The sequence below is a fragment of the Peromyscus maniculatus genome, chromosome 6 (genome assembly GCF_049852395.1).
Source record: "Peromyscus maniculatus bairdii isolate BWxNUB_F1_BW_parent chromosome 6, HU_Pman_BW_mat_3.1, whole genome shotgun sequence".
Lineage (NCBI taxonomy): Eukaryota > Metazoa > Chordata > Mammalia > Rodentia > Cricetidae > Peromyscus > Peromyscus maniculatus.
Genome location: NC_134857.1, coordinates 126,467,032 through 126,487,637, shown reverse-complemented (window position 1 = coordinate 126,487,637; position 20,606 = coordinate 126,467,032). Strand labels below are relative to the sequence as shown.

The following is a 20,606-nucleotide window of genomic DNA, read 5'->3' as shown; positions in this document are numbered from 1 at the left end:
TAACTGGCCTCAGGTTTGATTTTATTAATAAGAACTTTTAAGATTCCTGCTACACATCCTAATTAGCACTTTGCTTACCCCTCGATTCCAGTATTACTTGGCTATTTCTGTTTCCTTCACGTGATTGACACCTCCGCTGGGGCAGAAACTGGGTGTTCTCTGTCTTTATCCCTGCATCTAGTGCACTGCTGAGAAGACCATAGCTGCCAATCAGTAGTTGTGTGAATGGTACGTATAATGGAAAGAACATAGGTTTGCATTAAAGAATATCTGGGATGAGTGTTATTTGGGGTGAGTTCCTTCCCTGTTCTGAGCTTTAGTTTCCTAAAAGTGGGTGGAAGTTTTCAGTTCAGATGGGGTGGAAGACTGATGTTTTGTGATCTATGAAAAGAGTGTATCATACTCTGATTTGTAGAGCATCTCATCCAACAGGCCTTTGTGTGTCCGCCCAAACCTGTGATAGACACTGGCAAACAACAGCAATGATGTTAAGCAGGTCTTTCTTCCTAGGCTATGACTAGTTCTGTTTTGTTATACTTTTCTAAATAATCCCCGTCTTTTCGGCTATCAGACTTAAACTGGACAGATTGTTAATGTATACTGATTGGTTACTAACCCCATTTATCCTGGTTGGATTCCCTCACCTATGCCTATGAGAAAGTGACAGTTTCTCATTTTGCCCCAATACTTGTGGCACACCAGCAGCAGTTTTACCAACCTTTTTTTGTACAGCATTTCAAATAGTCAAAGGCATTTCAGAATCATGGAAGTTTTGATGTTACAGCAACCCAATAGGAATCCAGAGAGCCTCTCATATCACAATCAAATACCCATTCTTTATGAAAACTGGGGACTCACTGAAGTCAACTACAGGACGTGTGAACTCAGGTTTTTTCCAGGCACTTCAGAGGCTGTTCGGTGGGACTCTGCTTACTGTAGAAGCGAGGCCATTAGAAAGCCTGACAGACCTGTCAGAATAGCAAACGCCTGCAGAAACTGTCTTCAACCAGCATAACCAAGGGAGCCTTGAGCAGGTTCCTTGGCGTCAGCTTGTCATTGTTGATTTTACAGGATAACAGAAAATCTCAGCATATGGATCACTACCCCCCATCAGCATTGATATAAAAATGTATAATTAGTGCTGTGAAAATGAGTTCCTTCTTTCAGTGGAGAGCACTTGTTAAGTGGTAGGAAGTTGTGTATACAAAAACACACAGGCTGTTGTGGTTGTTTTGTTTTGTGTTTGTCGACTTGATACAAGCTGGAGTTATATGAGAAGAGGGAAAAGCAATTGAGATTAGTCCATCTGAGGCAACAATTGAGACAAGTCCATGGGCATTTCCTTGATTAGTGATCGATGTCAGAGGGCCCAACCCATTGTGAGTGCCACTTCCCTTAGGCAGATGGCTCCAGGCTCTAAAAAAAAAAAAACCTAAATAAGCCACAGGGAGCAAGCCAGTAGTAATCAGCACTCCCAGACTGCTCTGCTTTGGGTCCTGTCCTGACTTCCTTTCATGATGGACTGTGGTGTAGAAGTATAAGCCAAATAAACGCTTTCCTCTTATGTTGCTTTTGGTCATGGTGTTTTTTCACAGCTATAGAAGATCTAAGACACAGGCACACACTGCTTCCAGACTCAGGTTAAACTCAGGAAGGAAACTCTTCTCACTAGTAGGCATTGGCTCTAAATGTTTGTAAATTAAGCACCACTGAGAAATGACCAATTGCATGTCCACTGGTTAGCTACCTGCTCCCTTTTCTTTAAGAATAGAACTTAATGAAAGGCAAAACGTGGGTCCCCTGGCCACGAGACCAGGACCCATCCCAGGTACAGAAACTGGCTTTTTAGAGCCCTGGTTCGCTGTGGTGCGATGATGACTTACTCGGCAGTGATGCAGGGGGGAGGGAGGGGCTCGGTCCGGCCCCAGCTTCCTGTGCCAGGCTGTGTTGACTTCCCAAGGGAGGCCTGTACCCTATGAGAAGGGGAGGGGGTGGGGTGGGGCGGAGGGGGGAGTGGGAAAAGGGGACGGAGGGGGAAGAGGGGTTGGTATGTAAAAAAAAGTTAAATTAAAATAAAGAGCTACAAAAAAGAACAGAATTTGAGTGGCTTGCTTGGTTGGTGGGTTTGTTGTAGCTATTGTTTGTAATTAAGTGTTTAGGTTCTTGCTTTGAATGAAACATTATGTCTAGACTCTGGCCTTTTAGATGTGTGAAGACCTACTGGGCTTTCTCAAACTCTAGGCATTTTGTTATAACAGCAGCAAAGATCTTTTCAGCTTGGACTGAGTGCTAAGCCTTGCCAAGCCTAATTCCAGAACCCCATTCTTCTAACCACGCTGGGAGCTCCAGACCTATTAAATCTCCTCATGACAAAGCCCAGGGCTTCTGTCTCAGTGAAGGTACCACCATCATTCAGTTTCGTGGCTTGTCCACCCATTCATTCTCTCTGTTTAGTCCACCACTGAGCCTGGCTGATTCTGTCCATTGATTATTTTAGTCCATGGTCCTCTTTTTTACAGCCACTACTCTGGTCTGAGTCCTCTCTTTTTCATAGTCACTACTATAGTCTGAGATCACGATTTCTGCAGACATGACTACAATAAATTTCTCAATCACATCCTTTCTCCCATTCTCATTCCTCTTCCATACTCTTCAAAAATGTGGCTCTGATTAGGTCACCCCCCTCCGATAAGGCCATTTACCAACTTCCCATTTCTCTTAGCAAAAGTATGGACCCCTCAGTGTGGCCTCCAGGGCTGTCATGGCTCCTTGGCTGGCTACATCCCTACCACAGAGCATGGAATAATCATCACCTGACCTCTTTATGTATTAACTTCGGATGGCCTTTTAGGCCTGACCTGTCACAGCACAGTGCTCGTGTCCTTCCTGGCTGTCCGTGTGATATGCAGCTTCTCTACAGTATGTATCGATCAGTGTCCATACTGAAACATGGGGGCACAGAAGGCTTGCTGTGTCTTTTGCTCTCAAATGTATCTCTAGTTGGATAGGGAAGGCTTTTGTCCTGAAGGACTTCCGTTAAACTCATGGGAATTTGCCACAGGAACAGGAAGTCTTTGCAGGATTTAATCAGAGGAACAATGCAGTCAAATGGACCTTCTGGGAACTGTGTTGGATTAGGTATACACGTACTCCTGAAGTGAATATGAAATGAGGTAGAGTCCCAGAAACTGCAGGCGTTGCTTTTCTTTCCCACTGTACTTCCATCCCGCCTGCCTCTCTAAACCCAGGGAGAAGGGTTACTTGAGCCTCTCACACATCCTGATTTTCATCTGCTTAATCACTGTGATTCATTTTGAACAATGTTGGCTGACTTCCTTGAGCACATGCTTGACACTTGGAATAATACGGTGAGAACCAGACCAAGTTCACATGTGTATCTTTGCCCCACGTCTCTTTAACCTGGTAGGGAAGGTGCTACAGTGGTAATTTGAATGGAGTATTGGGTCTCGGAGCAGATTATAATTTCAGTACTTCCTAGTGGTCCCAGGAAGTGCCTTAAAGCAGAGGCAACCCTTGAATTGGTAGGAGTGGTAAGGTTTCATCAGGTAGGGAGAGTATCTTAAGGGGTTGGAACACAATGCAACAGAAAGACATGATCTATTGAGAAATGGCATTTTCTCTGAATTTGGAGACGTGTTAGAGTCACACTGTAAAGTGAAATATTCATACTGAAATTGCAGTAGGAATATTAAGCCCACCAAAAATGACTGGACCACTCTAAATGTCTCTGGCTTAAAAAAAGGTATTTGTGGGAATCCTTTTCATTAAAGGTCAAATACTTTACTAAGAAAGCATTGGCTATGCCAGTATGAGTAATGATCACAAGAAACGAAGACACAGAAGAAACACCACGAGTCCTTCTGTGGGTAGACTGGGCTAGGCCCTGAGGGAAGTGAGCACCAGGCTCCTAGTGAGCCAGCTCAGGCCAGCCCTGGGAGGCAAGGCAGTGAGCCTGTCCATACCTGAGTAGGTGCCACACTCTGACAGCTTGGATTTGTATTTTACAGTTCCATGGAAAATGGAAGGCCTCCCGATCCTGCAGACTGGGCTGTGATGGACGTCGTCAATTATTTCCGAACAGCAGGATTTGAGGAGCAAGCCAGTGCTTTTCAGGAACAGGTAACTCAGCCTGGAGAAACACAGGATGACAGGCCCCTCCCTCCTCACACTGAGAAGGGAGTGAAGAGGGAGACCAGAGAGCAGTGAGGGGGCACCTAGACAGTGAGGAGGAGCTGCAGCAGGAGAGTGGCAGCTGCTGGGCCCTCCTCCCGGAGGAAAGCCAGGGGCTGGAGCACAGCTGCAGACAGGCAGCCTAAGCCCGTTTCCATCCGAGCCCTCTGCGGGACTGACCGGCCATGCTCAGGGGTGGAAGGAATCAGTCCTGTCTTCACTGCAGACACGGCAAGAGGGAGGGAGACAGACTGGAGAGACACACAGCGCTCTCCACCACAACTGTCCCCGTTCCCAAGGGACTGCTCATCAAGGTGGAGCCTAGGGTAGAGTCAAGCTCAGGTGTGTGTGTGTGTGTGTGTGTGTGTGTGTGTGTGTGTGTGTGTGTGTGTACATGTGCACACGTGTAGGGGGGTAAGTTACTGGAGTTCTTTGAGTCTTTGTTTCATGTCTTTAACATGAGATTGTCCATACCTGATTGACAGGAATGTTGCTCTGACAAGTTAGGAATAAAATATATAAATTGCCCCCTCTTTGACAGAGTGTTGATGTTAAAAACCTGTTCATGTCTTTCTCTTGGGCCCCGGGATTGACATTAGAGACAGGGAAGAGCAGGTGCTTGTCAGGTAGGCTGAGCCAGCATTACAGGAAGGACCCTGCTCGAGCGGATGCGGGAGGACTCGGTGGTCCACCCACGAGAACACCAGGCTCCCGTGCCTCCTGCAGCAGAGGCTGTAGTTTTCTAGGTCTTAACTCCATTGTCTCAGAATCTAGTTGAGAGAATTAGAAACTGAAGAGTTTGTCTGGCTATCCATTCTACATCCCTTCACCAGAGCTTATTAGTGCAGCACAAACTCAGATGAGTGACTTTTAAATGCCACCTTTGTCTGTCTCTTCAAGCAATACTTCCCTTCTAACCTGATTCTCATGCATATGTCATTTTTTCGCTAGTTTGGAAAATTTGCCAAAATAGAAGCTTAAATGACTTTACACCCACTAGAAGAATTAAAATTAGAAAGAACGCTGGTGCCAAATGTGCGTGTGTAGCCAAACAGGATGCTCCTGCATTGCTGGGAGAGTGGGAAATAAACACATCTACCAAGATCCGGCAGGTTTGCTTCTGGGTATTTACCAAAGGAAAATGGAAGCATGTCTATAAGAAGATTTATATAAAATCGTTGTTAGCAGCTTTTTCCATACTTAGCAAAAATTGTATAAAAAGTGAGCATACAAACTGAGATACATACATAACGGAATACCACCCAGTAATGAAAACAAATGAATTCCCTATATGTACAATAGTTTAGATGAGTCTCAATAACATTATGCTGAATGAGAGAAGCATTCCACACAAAGTTCATTCCAGATAGGTCCATGTTAGAATTTCAGACTGATGAAACAGATCCATAGTCAAATTAAAAAAAAAAAAAAATCAGTGCTAGGGTGTGAATAGGTAGAGGTGAGGGGTGATTTGTGAAGCAATATGAGGGAATCTTCTGGTGATGCCAACATTCTGTATGTAGAATTATAGGCAGCATGTGAGTGTGTGTGTGTGTGTGTGTGTGTGTGTGTGTGTGTGTGTGTGTGTATCTTAAGGGTTAGTGTATTAGTTACTTTTATGTTTCTATGATACAACACACTGACCAAGACAACTTATGGAAGAAAGAGTTGATTTGGGCTATGGTTCCAAAGGGATTAGAGTCCATCGTGGTCCGTAAGCATGGCAGCATGTGACAGGCATGCGGCAGGAACAGGAAGCTGATAGCTCATATCTTGAACCACACACACAAAACAGAGAGAGCAAAAAGGAAGTAGGAAGAGACTGTAAGCTTGTAGCGTCTATCACAGTGTTATACTTCCTCCAAGAAGGCCACATTTCCTAACCCTCCCCAGATAGCACCACAAACCAGGGATCAAGTGTTTAAATACCTGAGCCTCTGGGAGACATTCTCATTCAAACCACTATAGTTAGGACTAGGAGAAAATATATCACTGTATCCTAATCAGACAATGGACTGCAGGGGTCTGCACTAGTCACTGCATCCTGAGCAGACAATGGACTGCAGGGGTCTGCACTGGTCACTGTATCCTGAGCAGACAATGGACTGCAGATGTCTGCACTAGTCACTGTATCCTGAGCAGACAATGGACTGCAGGGGTCTGCACTGCTCACTGCATCCTGAGCAGACAATGGACTGCAGGGGTCTGCACTGCTCACTGCATCCTGAGCAGACAATGGACTGTAGGTGTCTACACTGGTCACTGTATCCTGAGCAGACAATGGACTGTAGGTGTCTACACTAGTCACTGACTTGTGCAAATTATTCATATTTTATGTTACATGGCCTATAAATTTTATAATAGAAAAAAACTATAAGAATACTGAACAGTGACATAAAACTGAAGTATTTGGGGGGGATATATTTAATGAAGTAAGTTTAGAAAATTTTAATTGTAGAATTTAAGAGGTAGGATACTGGCATTCACAAAAAGTTATTTTCCTCATGTCTGAAATTTTTTATATTAAAATTCTAGTGGAAAATAACAGCTTGGGTTGGGAAGTAGAAGCTAATCATCTGGAACATATTTTATTTTGTTTGTTAATGGCATAATGTCCATTTGTGTCATTGAAATTGAGTAGCTCTCTTCTAAAATTAAATTTAAGTAATATTGTAAAAGGTTCACAAAAATGGGCTCAGATAAAAGGTCTCCTGGCCAGGTTCCCAGATGCCCAGAAACCTTTCCAGATTGCGTTTTTGCTCAGACTCCTACCAGACACTCCATTCGAGGAGACAGCATGCTCTCTGGCCTTACGGATTCTGTACGCAGCCTTGCAGATGAGATTGGCCATCACAGAGCCTGGCCGGGCAGTGGCATTTTCTCTCAGAGATGACCTCATTCTGGCACTGGGGACACGGAGATGTCAGTTGGAACATTTCATTGAGAAATCCCTCACAACATCACGGTATCTAGTCTTCTAACTGTGGAGCTTCATAAATGAATTCCCAGAAGATGGATCAAGTCCCGAAACTCAGGCTCCTTCATTCATGGGAGGGTAGCTCAGTGGGTAAGGAGAGGCCCTTGAATTAATCTCAGGAGGGGACTCAGTTCTTTTTCCTGCTCTGACATTTTCATTCCCATTGAAGGAATTACAGGGTGCCCCTGGATAGGCCAGGATGGTATGTCATGTCATGCGATGATATAATCATGGGGACTGAGGCAAATCCTCTAATATATTTACCTCCATCTTCCACCCACATCTCCCCTCCAGCATCTCCCTGGCAGTTACCCCCAAGTCAACACTCACTAGTTACATCCTGATACGAACACTGAAGGTCATCTCCAGCCCAAAGCTATGTCTTCTTCAGATACACTGTTAGGTCACAGCTGCCAAAAAACCCTAATAAGACAGCTTTCCAGTCTCCTCAGGGCCAGGTTTGCCGTGCGGTTTGGCCGAAGCAGGGTAAAGACTGAGGAGAACCACGGAAGCACTCTTGGGAAGAACAGGTCCGGGATGGGCAGCACAGCGGCCGTGAGTGGAGGAGACCACTGTTACAGGGCTGAGTCCTACAGCCTGGATGTTGGAGTTCCCATGACACCTCCAGTGAAACCCACACTGCATGTGACGGTGCTAGGAGTCAAGGCCACTGGGAGGAAACCAGACTTAGATGAGATTCTAAGGGTGGAGCCCCAGGAGAGGATCAGTGCCCCTCTAGAAGAATTGAAGTGGTGTATTCTACTGCTCTACTGTACCCCACATAAGACTTCAGCACAAGGGTGGCTAACCTGTTAGTTAACTAACCCCTTTTTCTCATTATATGCACCCTGCTTCCACGTAGAACTATTAAGTTTCCCTGTGGTCCAGTTATTTCCATCAGGTTCTCTGACAGGCCTTGCTTGAGCCAGAAGCACATCATAAGCACTACCGAGAAAGGAGTCTAAGCCACTGCCCACCCCGCCATCATGACCAAGTGTGTCTAAGCCACTGCCCACCTGCCATCATGAGTGTGTCTAAGCCACTGCCCACCCTGCCATCATGACCAAGTGTGTCTAAGCCACTGCCCACCCCACCATCATGAGCAAGTGTGTCTAAGCCACTGCCCACCCCGCCATCATGACCAAGTTCATGATGGGTTCAGGCTGCATTGCTGGCTTCCTTGTGACTAGGAATGTTATTCTCCCTGGGGTCAGCTTGTGACTTCTGTCATTAGACTGCTGCTCCTCAACATCTGAGGACTTAAACTGGACTCATTAACATGGACCCACAAGGAGATGCACTGGTTAGTGAAAGTGGGAGAGAAGGCATGGATGACAGAATGCCAGTACCACCTCTCCCACAGACAGATAAAGTGCCTATTTTCCCAAGTATCTTAATAACTGTCCTGAGTGGGGGTCCTGATCTCTGGGTTATTTTCTCCTAATCTCTTCATGCTCACTGGGTGATCCTGGGACTCAGATTCTGCACAGTTGATATTGAGTTCAACAGTAGAACATTGCCTAAGCTCCTCCTTTGAGTCCCCAGGTGCTATCTTGAGACAGTTCCTCCTGAAGTAGGCTTCCAGAACAAGATGCAAAGACACTTTGGGCTTAGTGATTTTTTTTTTTTGAGTGATTAGAAAAATAACTGATGCTTACCTACCCATGGACATGGGTTGCCTGGTTTTTAGGATCAAAGTATGTCAAGAATTTTACTTTCTTAAGAGCTTTTGAGAGACTATTTTGACTAATCTCAGCAAACATACCTCCACCTACCTCAGAACATTGTGATGGGTTCACTTCATCAGACTCTGAAGGCTACATAAGCAACACTTTCTGGTTTCAGCAATGTCATCTGTCTTGACAGTGGCATTGTCTGTGCCACTCAAACTGGATCTGATCACAGGTCACAAAGGTAGTCCTTCCAAGTGTTCTTTGGTTACTTCGCTTCTCTGTCTCGATCTTTCTGACTCTCATGTACTCAGAGAATGTAAGGAGACAGCTGACACTCAGTCACTGTCGTGTGGTTCAGACCATGCAGAGTTCCCGTTCGTATGAGTAAGTGAGTGACATCAGTAATTTTATTTCTGGAACACTATGGATCTCTGAAATCACTTTCCGCCTCAGAATATCATGACAAAATAACATGCAACTCAAAGTAGCCAATGAACTTTCTTCCATTACCTTTCCCTTAGCCACAAAAAAACAGCCTCTTACCTGAAATACCCATCTGGTTAAGTTATAATTTAAACCTGAAGAGTGGACTTTCTCTTCAGATGGCTCATTGCTGCTAACGTTGATCAACTTTTTGAAGAAGCCATCTTAATGAAGAAAAACAGAATTTTGTGTTGCTGCATGTTGTCAGATACACTGCCCACCTCAAACGGGAGTTGCTAAGTGGGAGGCCCATCATAACCACAAGGAGCTCAGTGTCCAAAGTCATGTGACTGCAGTACCTCTAGATTCATGGTGCCCACTAGACCAGGGACAAGCCCAGCTTCTGTGGAGCTTCAAGTATCTCCAGCTCTGGAGCCCTGCTTTGACATATGTCAGAGAATTATGAGTACAAAATTGTTCAAGTGCAAAATGAGTCTCTCTAGCTTCATGACAAATTCAGCTCTGAGTTAGGCCAATTCAAACCTCACACCTTAGAAAAAAACTTGATTTACCCTAGCATTTTGTAGTACCAGCACTGAAAATATTCAAGGTACTCTGATGCTTGATATTTCTTAACAGTTGGGTGAACACTGAAACACTTAAAATATTCTATAGTATAATAAATTTATAGGGAATGTGGCAACTCCCTTCAGTTCATGGAAGATTTTTTTTAATATTTATTTAATACATATACAGTGTTCTACATGTATGCCTGCATGACAGAAGAGGGTGCCAGATCTCACTACAGATGGTTGTGAGCCACCATGTGGTTGCTGGGAATTGAACTCAGAACCTCTGGAAGAGTAGTCAGTGCTCTTAACCTCTGAGTCATCTCTCCAGCCCCGGAAGATTTTTTTAAATTTTTTTTTGTTTTTTTCAAGACAGGGTTTCTCTATGTAGCTATGGCTATCCTGGAATTCACTCTGTAAAGCAGGCTGGCCCTGAACTCACAGAGATCCACCTGCTTCTGCCTACCTGAGTGCTGGGATTAAAGGCATGCGCCACCACTACCCAGCCATAAAAGATTTTTTTTAAGTAACAATGCAAACAAAAGAGTAATGTTAACAGAAAGTAGCCAAAGGGAATTAATTAAAGGCAAAACTAGTAATGAAAAATATTTAAAATATGTTTATTTACGTAGAATAAGCTAAAGCACCCAAGTCAGCTGTTAAAAATAAAATAACAAAGAAAACATCTGTGAAACTGAGAGAGAGCCAGACTTGGAGCATTGACTTACTTGTTCAGTGACAATACCCATTAAAATAAAGACAAAAGTACTAAGGCAATAGTAACAACAAACATTACTTTAATAAAGCCACTTAAAACCATCACAGTCAGGAGAACCTTCTGAAGGAAGTCCAGAATATTCCACGCAGAGGAAGGGCCAAACACAAAGTCACGAAACAACATTTGTTGTCTTGGCAACTCCAAGAAACTTGTATTGGGGGTGTTGAGCAGATTGGCAGGAGATGGGGCTGAAAAGCAAGGGATGAATGGAAAAAAGATTGGCTCACCTAGCAAAGAGAGGTACTGGGGATCCACTGAGGGGCATAAATCCAACATCTGAGGGATAGATGAGTGTGATAGCTGTGATTGGTGCCTATCCCCAGTTCTTATATTTGAACACTTGGCCATAAGCTAGTGGCACTGTTTGGGAAGTTGTGAAACCTTTGGGAAACATTACGGAGTCAGTTCTCTCCACCCACCTTTACTTGGATTCTAGGGGTGAAACTCAGGTCACCAAGGTTTGGGGGACAGTGCCTTGACCTGCAGAGCCATCTCACTCACCTATAGGATAAATTTTAATACAATAAAAATTTCTAATGTAATCTTAACCATGATATATGATGGCTCAGTTGGTTAATAAAATTTTCCAATATTTTAATAATATGAGGAATTGATCAAGATAGGAAACTGCATTGGAGACATGGGTGATGATTAATTTTATGTGTTAACTTGACCAAACTAAGGGATGTCCAGATAGGTGGAACATCACTATGGTCTTGTGTATCTACAAGAGTGTTCATGGAAGAGATTAAAGTTTAAATCAGTACACTAAAGAAGTATAATCTCACCAGTGTGGGTGGACATCATCTAAGCCAAGGATGACCCCAGCAGAACACGAAGGTAGAGTATCCTAGTTAACATGACATAGTCTGGGGTCAGCTGAAAAACGAGTCTCAATGGAGTAATTGTCTTGATCAGGTTGGTCTGTGGACATGTCTCTGAGGGGCTGTCTTGAGCCATAATTGTTCAGGAGGGCCCCGCCCATGTGGGCACTATCGTTCTCTGCACAGGTAGTCCTGGACTGTCCAAGGAAAGTAGGTGAGCTGAGCCTGTAAGCAAGCCCCCAAGCAGCCTTCCTCCATGGTTTCTGCTTCAAGTTATACTGCTTGGATTTTGGCTTCGACTTCTTCAGTGATGGACCCTGACCTGGAAGTGTAAGCCACATACACTTTCCTGTCCTAAATTGCTTTTAGTCGGAACATTTTTATCACAGAAACAGAAAGGAAACCAGAATGTGGAGGAAGAATGAGTTTGCCTGTGTGGCCTGAGGTTATCTGTCTTCTGCCATCTTAGTTCTTAGTTCTCAGACCTTCAGATGCCGACCAGGACTTGCATCATCAACCACCTCCCACCTCAACCATTTTCAGTTCTCCAGACTTTTGAATTAACACCGCAGATTTCCTTGGAGTCCCAGTTATAGTTTAGACCTAACTTATCAACCCGCATTGACTCTTTTCATTGGAGGATCCACTACACTCTGACTTTGGGAGACATTTAGGAACTTCCTGACGGTTTCCCTTTTTGTTTGTTTCGTTCAACTAAACAGGAAGAAAGTTTCTGGGGTTTAATCGGAAACTAGAGAAGGCCTGTAACGCTAAGAATGACCACCAAGGAGAATGGAAAGGAGAGGATCCCAAATCAATTCTGTCTCTACATTGTACCGACCTAGCTGAGGTTGTGCAGTGTGTCATCTTCATGGTTTTATTCTGTTATGTCAGCAGCACTGGGTCTATGGGCTATGGATGCGGAATTGCTGGCTCCACCTGGCTCCCCCTGGCTTGGGTGCTTGTGGCCTGGTCACAAGAGGGCTATTAGTCTCTGAGGGCTGCTTTAGAGGGTTAATGGAAGAATGGCCCCCACGTCAGCCAAGGGCTTCACAGAGAAGGTTGTGAAGGGGACTAAGAACAGTGCAGAACACGGAGTTGAAATGAGAGGGTGATTTGGAAGAGTGCAGAGGGAGAGAAAGCAGTTGGATTTAGTGCTCCAGAGGTCGGTCTTGTCTAGCTGATGGCATTTCAGGAATCAGTTCTAAAGGTAGCCGATTCCTATCACAAATAGGTGAAAACATGTCAGATGGCACAGTTATTTCTTCCTCACAGCAACAGTCTGATGTGGTTGATGGAGATGATTTGCATCAATATATTTCAAAAGTCCAGGGGATAGAACCTCTGTCATTCTTGGTGGCTGTCAGTGGAAGGAGGAAGGGGGGGGGCGGGAAGCATGTGGTTTCATGGTCTGCCTGAAAAAGGTTCACATCTTAGTGGCCTTAAGTCAGTCGCACGCCATGCCAAATTACAAAGAAATCTGGGAAATGTGAAGTTGTGTGTCCTGTGAAATGGGCAGTGAGATGCTTAATGTCCATTGACAACTTGACAGCCTAGAATGACCTGGGAGATAAGTCTCAGGGTGTGCCTGTCAGAGGTGATCTTGTTTGCTTAGGTTGACTGAGGTGGGAAGAGCATGAAGCAAGGAGAAGAGCATCAGCATGTAGTCCCTGCTCTCTTCTTCCTGACCATGGGTGCCATGTGATCACCCACTTCAAGTTCTGCTGTCTCAACTCACCCACCATGGTGGACTAGACCTTGAACAGTAGGCCAGAATAAAGTCACTTTTATGAGGGCATTTTGCCACAGCAACAAGAAAGGAATCAAGACAGGTAGTGAACACCCTTACTACACTGGAGCCCCAGTGCTCTTTCTTCTAAATAGTATTTGTGGTTCTGATACTGCTACTCAGTTTAGTTCTTAAATACAGAGATAGAGTTCCAAAAGGTTCACATTAACAGATCAGCTGAAGTACATACTGAATGAGGAGTCAAACTTCTGATTCTGTTCCCTCCGTGTGTCCATTAAAAACCCTGCTTTGACCCAGTTTCCTTTCTTGATGAATTTTCTTTTTTCTTTAATCAGAAATGTATATATAATTTCAAAAGTTAAGACAACCCCCAACCTATCACCCCCATTGTGCTAGTGGAAATATTAAATAACAAAGGTCAAGGGCTGAAAACCTGTCTCAGCAGTTGAGTACTGCCTGCTCTTCCAGAGGACCCAGGTTCAATTCCAGAACCCACATTTCGGCTCACAACTCTGTACTCTGGTTCCAAGTGATCTGATACCCTCTTTTGGCCTCTGCAGACACTGCATGCAAGTGGTGTGCAGACATATATGCCAGCAAAATACCCATACACATTCCAGGCCAGCCAGCAAAATACTCATACACATTCCAGGCCAGCCAGCAAAATACCCATACACATTCCAGGCCAGCGAAACCCTGTCTCGGAAAAACCAAAAATAAATAAAATAATAAAGTCACAGTGACACCCAGGAGGGCACTAAAAGCGTTGGCCCCCACAGTGACCCAAAGTGGATGTTGCGTCTGCTGACTTGTGGCTATTACAAACAAGGCAAATAATGTTTAAGCTACACAAATGGTTTCTCTCGGTTAACAAGACACGGTGTTCTTATTTACTGTGTATGTGTTTATCTTTGAGTAAGATAAGGTCTCTCCAGTTTGTGTAACATCCATCTCAGATGTCCCCCCACTATGAAAACAAGGCAGACACAGCATCAGCTGAGACTCTGGGGGTCACTGGCTTGAGGTGATGACCTCATAGTCACTCCTGCACAGTGAGCAGCCAAGGCCTCTAGAGCATGGGCGTGGTGGCCTGGGGAGGACCCACACACTAAAGAGGAATTTCTCCACCAGAAGAGGCTTCACTCCAAGAACCATGTGATGACATTCAAAGCTGTAAACTTGAATGATTGACCATCTTCCTTTCTGAAGTTATATGGAAATTTGTCAAAATCTCGACCCTTGGTGGGGCAAGGCTGTTTGAAGAAACATGGTGAATTATTACAAAGTACTAGGGGTGCCTCAGAATGCCTCCTCCTCTGATATCAAGAAGGCTTTCCACCAGTTGGCTCTGCAAATACACCCAGACAAGAATCCAGGAGACAAGGAAGCAGCAGAGGAGAGATTCAAACAAGTATCAGAAGCCTATCGTATCTTATCTGATGCCAAGAAGCGAAAGGACTATGACAGGTCCAGATGGAGCCGTACCAGAGGAGAAATCAGAGGTGATAGCCATACCAGAGGAGAAATCAGAGGTGATGGCCATACCAGAGGAGAAATCAGAGGTGATGGCCATACCAGCGAAGACATCAGGGGTGATGGCCGTACCAAAGTGGAACTCAGAGGTGATGCCAGAGACAAAACCCATTTGGAGGAAGAACTGTGCTTTCGGAGGCCACGCTGCACCTTCCAGAAGGTCACTGAAGATGAAGACCTCTTTTCAGGAGACTGTTGGTTCACTGGTCCCATGGCTCAGTCCAGAAGAGCCTCTTCCCCCTTCTTTAGTGTCACCCCCATCATGGACACAGGATTTTCTACTTTCATGTCCCTAGGATCAAAATTGAGTCCTTGTGCCTCTGAGACACATGTACCATATGTAAGCCATGGAATGGGAAAGTTCAGACTGGTCACCACTTGTAGCTGGATAGTGAATGGTCAGAGAGTTGTCACAAAGAAAGTTGTAGAGGACATGAGAGGACCAATGAAAATAGAGAATGAACGCCTGTTGCATCGGAATCCTTCACGTGATTGGTAAGGAACTGCCATTTTATTCTTCACCAGGAGTTGCAAATGAGATATGTGTGTCTCGATGCCCATCAAAGACAGTTGGGATCTGAGGGTTGAGTGGCAGAGACAGAGGCCGGCCTAGCCCAAAGCTCTCCTCACTGTGGAGGGGAGTCATGGGCCAGATGTTCGTACAGAAGACCAGTGAGGAGCAGCGCTGACCTTCCAGCCTGTGTTCTCACTCGGGGTTGGGGACAGACACAGCACATGAAAGGGAGAATCCCAGTGCCCTTCCACGGATGTCCCCCCTGCTGCTTACCACCCAGTGCCGCCTCCTTGGTGACTCTTCCTTTCTTTCCCTAGCCTGTTTTTCTATGTCTCTTTCTCTATTCCCATCTCACCTCTCTCCACATGCATTTCCTATGGTTCATATCATGATCAAGTCTAATTCAATGGGTTATCTACACATAGATTTAATGCTGACAGAGAGTAAAAAGTCCATGGGTTAAGGAGATATGTGTGTATGTATGTGTGTGTGTATGTATATGTATATATGTATGTGTGTATTTATGTATGTATGTGTGTATGTATGTATTGGCCGCTCAGTAGATGTCTTGAATTCTTATCTCTGAATTCTCCTGCAAGCAGTCTAGTAGCTGCCTCCCCATCTTACAGATGAGGAAATGAGGCTTGAAGAGATAGGAGTAACATGCCCCAGCCCTGCCCAATCCTCAGTGATGTGGTAGCTACTCTGTCCCCTTGATTTATAAATCTGGAGCCTTAGCTATTGGAAATTCAGACCTACCCTCTCCACACCTTGCATGAGTGTATCAGAACTTGCTAGAATTTCCTAAGTAGACAAATATTTTAACAGTCTGGCACAACAGGGATTTGGAGTTTGCTTATATATGAAGACAGGAACACTGTAGCACAGTGAAGCTAGAAAATGCTTGTCCATTAACACAGAAATCCCAGGGAGTGGATTATATCTTTGTTCTCGCTTTAATTGTGATGTATTTAAAAATCTCGGGTGTTTGTTTGTTCTGCTGAGCCAGAGTCTGTTGGTTGCATTTCACCCCTCCAGTCTATATTAATAAACTGCTGGGATCCGGGTGAGTTCCTCCTTAGAAAAGCTACTGATGATGTCTACAGTTTCCAGTCAATGCTGGTTAGCAAAAATTGGGTTTCATTTGCAATTATAATCTATTATGGAAGTTAAATAACAAATTATTAGCTCTTTTAATCAAGGGACTTTCCCATGGGTGAGATTTTGATGAGGCAAATGTTTTATGCAGTTCTTGAAAATTTTAATCTTGGTGAATTTTCTCCCCTAGTGGGAATACACTTCCATCCTTCTGGCAAAGATGCAGGAAGGAAGCAAAGGGTGGACTTGGACTCAGAAGGCGCTGGTTTCTTTTCGTGCCCATCATTTGCTAAGGGGAGGAGAAACATCCCACTGTTTGGAACAGGGTGTGTATTTAGCTCAGTGCAGCCAGGGGGTCTAAGGTTGCTAACATGTGCACTATTCAGAAAAGGGCATGCGTGCCTAGAACCCACAGATAGGGGTGTCTTGCTACCAAATGCATTAGAAGAGGGATGTGGACATGGCTCAACCGAATAGGATCCCTGGTTGCTAAATGATTGCCTGTGCTTGCCTGCCCCCTAGGTTATGGTAATAGGATTCAGATTGCTGCCTGCCTGGCCATGTGCTCACAGCCGCCTAGTACTGCCTTCTGCCCTCCTGGGTCTGAGCTGCTAGGGTCAGGCTAAAGGGGAAAGCTGTGTGTGTAGATGACAGAACATTTCAACACTTGCACAGTGAGTGTCTCCAGAGGGATCCTTCTGCCCACTGCTCTGAGGTGAACGGCAGTGTGCCTGAGGGACAAAGGGAAATCATCAAATGGGAACATAAAGCATGAGTTTCCATTTTGTCTCAAGTAAAATCCAAATCTCAGCATTTTCACAGACACACTTGGCAGAAAGGCTGAGCTGCAGAGGGCTCTTTGGCCAGCGCTGATTTCTTCTTTCCATAATTCACTTTCAGTTAGTAAAGGCAGTTTGCTTGTGCAGAAATGCAAGCAGGATCTGAACGCAGAGGTGCCTCTTTGGAGCATAGAGGGTCATGTCTGAGTAGGCACTGCTAAGGGACCATGGAGCGGGCAGGGCTAGGCTCCTTAGGCTTCCCAAGTCTGAGTTCATCTCACCCAGAGCGGAGGCTGAGCTCTGAGGCCACCAAATCTTAGAATGCTGTGGTCACAGAGTACCCTCTGCTCTGCTCCTGGGGTTTCTTTGGGGACAACAACTCCTCTCAAGCAAGTTCACCTCAAAATGGTTAACAGGCCACTCAGACTCTTACAGTATAATTGATTGTCAGTCTTGATCACTAACAGTGAGGGGAGAGAGAGGGAGGGAGGGAAGGAGGTGGGGAGATTAAGCTATAAGCTTTAGTACTGGTCACTTCCCATGTTTGTGAGTAATTTCCAACTGCCCTTGAAGCAGCTGCTTGTTTGTGTGTGGTGGTTGTCTCTCCCGAATCAGCATGAGATGTTTTAGTAGCCGAAAAATGTTTCCCGAAATCAGAAACACTGTGAGGCAGCCAGAAGCAATTCCTTGTTCTGCTGTTTCATGATGGGTGGCTGACAAGTAAAATGAGCTGCTGTGGAGAGCAGTGGAAGTGAGCATGACAAGGAGGTGTGTCACTTGTAGCTCACGGAGTGCATGCAGGAGGGCCTTGTGGAATCTGTTGGGAGCCCTGCGTTCCTCCACCTCCCAGGGGAGACAGGAGCAAGGGCTGCAGAGTGGGAAATTCTCTAGCCCCTTGACCTGGTGCCGCTTCTCTACACTCTTAGAGTTCAACATATTTTCTCCACAGCCTGGCAAGGTCCGTGAGAGTCGGGAGCAATGGCTTCCCTGGGGGGTGGAGTAAACAGGGTCACAGTTTTATGTGGACACTGAAATGTCCCCTTGTCTCATCAGCCGAGGTTGGTCCAGGAGCGTTCAGGCAAAATTATGAAAGGAACTCTTCAGCACAGCTGACCCAAGTCTCCTAAAGTTTGGGCTCTGCCTTAAGAGACATACAATTTCTTCCATGAACAATAACAAAAGCATGGTCACAGCCAGCATTCTCGGAGTTTGCTTTCCATAAATTCCAAGTACCCTCTCCGTTCTGACCATTTTCCTCTCTTTTGTTGGAAGCCCATTTTGATTTCCCCCCTTGTAGTCTCCAGAGTACCCACAGGACCCAAGGGATGGGCTCCCAAGTGCAAGGGGACAGGGGTTGGCAGCTGGCAGGGTCCTAACCTCACAGCCTCGTTCTTGATCTGTTGAGAGGAAGCGTGGTAGGGAGCCTCGGTGTGGAAAGGCAGTGGTTTTCAGGTTGAGGGAGGACAAGAGGGGAGTCTCTTTCAAAGGGGGAGCCATGCTTACTGTTGCCCACCACTACAATTAGCAGGATTCCCAGGAAGCTTTGAGTCTACTCAGTTAGGCCATCTAGATAACAAACATTTAGTTGTGGCATTGAGCAGAGGGTTTTGGGGTAGCATGCCGGTCCCCATGCTGATGCCCTTAAAGCCCTGGTTTCCTTCGGAGGGGAGATGAGGAGACAGAAGGAAAGGAGACAAAGGCTGTGGGCAGACAAGCTTTCAAATACCATGCCTCTCTTCCCTGATTCTTTTTGTGCCAAGCCAGTAAACTTCTTGCTCAATCCTTGCTTTGCCTATAAATTAAGGATGGTAATCTCTGCCTGTTGTAATTTATAGACTGGTTTGGGAACTTAAGCATATAGAGAATTCTAGCAAATTTTAATCTATTTCATGGGTGGAACATGTCCTTATCCCTTTCAGAAGGAACTTCTCTGATCCCCGAGGTAGATACATACTATTTTAAACTTGCCCGTGGGTTTCTTAAGATTTGTGATAGGATCTTGAAAACAAGATCAGCTATAGATTGTGTTTAATCTCAACACAGAAGATGCTTTGAAATAGAAGATGGAAGATACAATGACGATTCCGTTTGACACCATTACAGTAGTGTTTAGCTGGAGAGGAATCTTGTAACTCCCGTCCATCTTCACCCTTCCCTTGATGTTCATTACCAAGAGCTGCTGCGCTTGCTCACACACTGGCTTTCCTCTCTTTCCATTCTAGGAAATTGATGGAAAATCCCTGCTCTTGATGACGAGAAATGACGTGCTGACAGGGCTGCAGTTGAAACTGGGGCCTGCTCTGAAAATCTACGAGTATCATGTAAAACCTCTTCAGACCAAGCATTTAAAGAACAGCTCTTCCTAGTAAAGTGAAATCGAGGTCTCAGTCCTCAGAACAGGATTCACAGTGATGTAATTTAGTTTCGTGTTGTGAGACTTCACAAACAGAATACAGACATGTGTATACGTAAAGAATTTCGATCCAACAAAGTGTTATCCTACTGGATAGTCTAGGCAATCTGTTGGCTGGCCTGACCCAGCCTGGAGGAGCAAAGACAGAATGGACACTCGATGGTTGTCCTTGTCACACCAGTTTGTCATTGACTCTTAGGTACCCCAACCCTCAGGGGCTTTGAAATCACAGAATTTTCTTTGTTTTAGCATAGATTGTTTTCCGTCAACTCCTTAAAAGGGAGGATGGATGTGGAATGAGTGGTCTGGGTTATAGACGTAGAAATGAGTACAAACAGAACTCCGTGGGGAGGGAGATGAGTGAGGGAGTGCTGTCTCCCATAAATTGCTCTGCTCCTAGATGTACGCTCCATGGATGGAATTGCCAACACCCTTTTTTCTAGAGGGTTCTCCACTTGACCTTGTTAAGGTTTCACAGGGATGTGCTGTGCTGTGTGTGAATCAAACACGCACCAGGCTCCCTTCAGGAGCAGAACTCTCTCTGAGAAGAGAAGCTTGCTTTGCACTGGAGACATCCTTGTAATCAACTCACTGTCACAGGGGAAAGAATATTTCCTGCTTATGTTGGTTCCTTGTTGCTGAAGAAAGCATTTAGGGGCTTTGGGGGTTTTGTTTGTTTGTTTGTTTTTGTTTTTTACTTTATGGTTTGTATTTATAATTCTTTCTGAAGCAATTTGTCAAGAGTTAATAGATCCCAAAGCTTTGTTAATAGCACAGAATATTTTTATATATGCATATATATTCCTCCATGATTCTGTAATATTTTTTTAATTGTCCTCTGCTGTGTTTGGTCCCTGGTTTGAGTACTTGTCTTTCAGAATTTGAAAAAGTGGACTTGCTACATCTCTGTTCAAAGAGACATTTACTGAGCGATGTTTGTCCATGCCTTGGTGAGTTGGTGCTTTGTGATTGCAATAAAACACTGTTTCAGTTCACCAACTACATCTTTGCTTTCTTCTCATTTGGTCCGTTCCTTGAGGATTAAAGATTAACAACATCTCTTTGAAAGCACAGAAAGTTAAGC

At 44.9% G+C, this 20,606-nt stretch overlaps 2 protein-coding genes across 5 annotated transcripts in view; both read left to right on the top strand.

Moving 5' to 3' along the window:
- Positions 1–19,511, top strand: part of Samd13 (sterile alpha motif domain containing 13) — a 38,582-nt gene extending 19,071 nt beyond the window's left edge. For all 4 annotated transcript variants that reach the window (XM_042280094.2, XM_016003284.3, XM_042280093.2 and 1 more), the window contains 2 exons: positions 4,029–4,140; positions 19,332–19,511. In XM_042280094.2, the coding sequence (XP_042136028.1) occupies positions 4,033–4,140; positions 19,332–19,475 (252 nt within the window). In that variant the 5' untranslated portion in view covers positions 4,029–4,032 and the 3' untranslated portion in view covers positions 19,476–19,511. The remainder of the gene's footprint in view (positions 1–4,028; positions 4,141–19,331) is intronic.
- Positions 14,003–19,511, top strand: LOC107402185 (dnaJ homolog subfamily B member 6-like). Its single transcript, XM_016003283.3, has 2 exons — positions 14,003–15,213; positions 19,332–19,511. The coding sequence occupies exons 1-2, from the start codon at positions 14,453–14,455 to the stop codon at positions 19,357–19,359; spliced, it is 789 nt and encodes a 262-aa protein (XP_015858769.2). The 5' UTR covers positions 14,003–14,452; the 3' UTR covers positions 19,360–19,511.
- Positions 19,512–20,606: the final 1,095 nt, after the last annotated feature.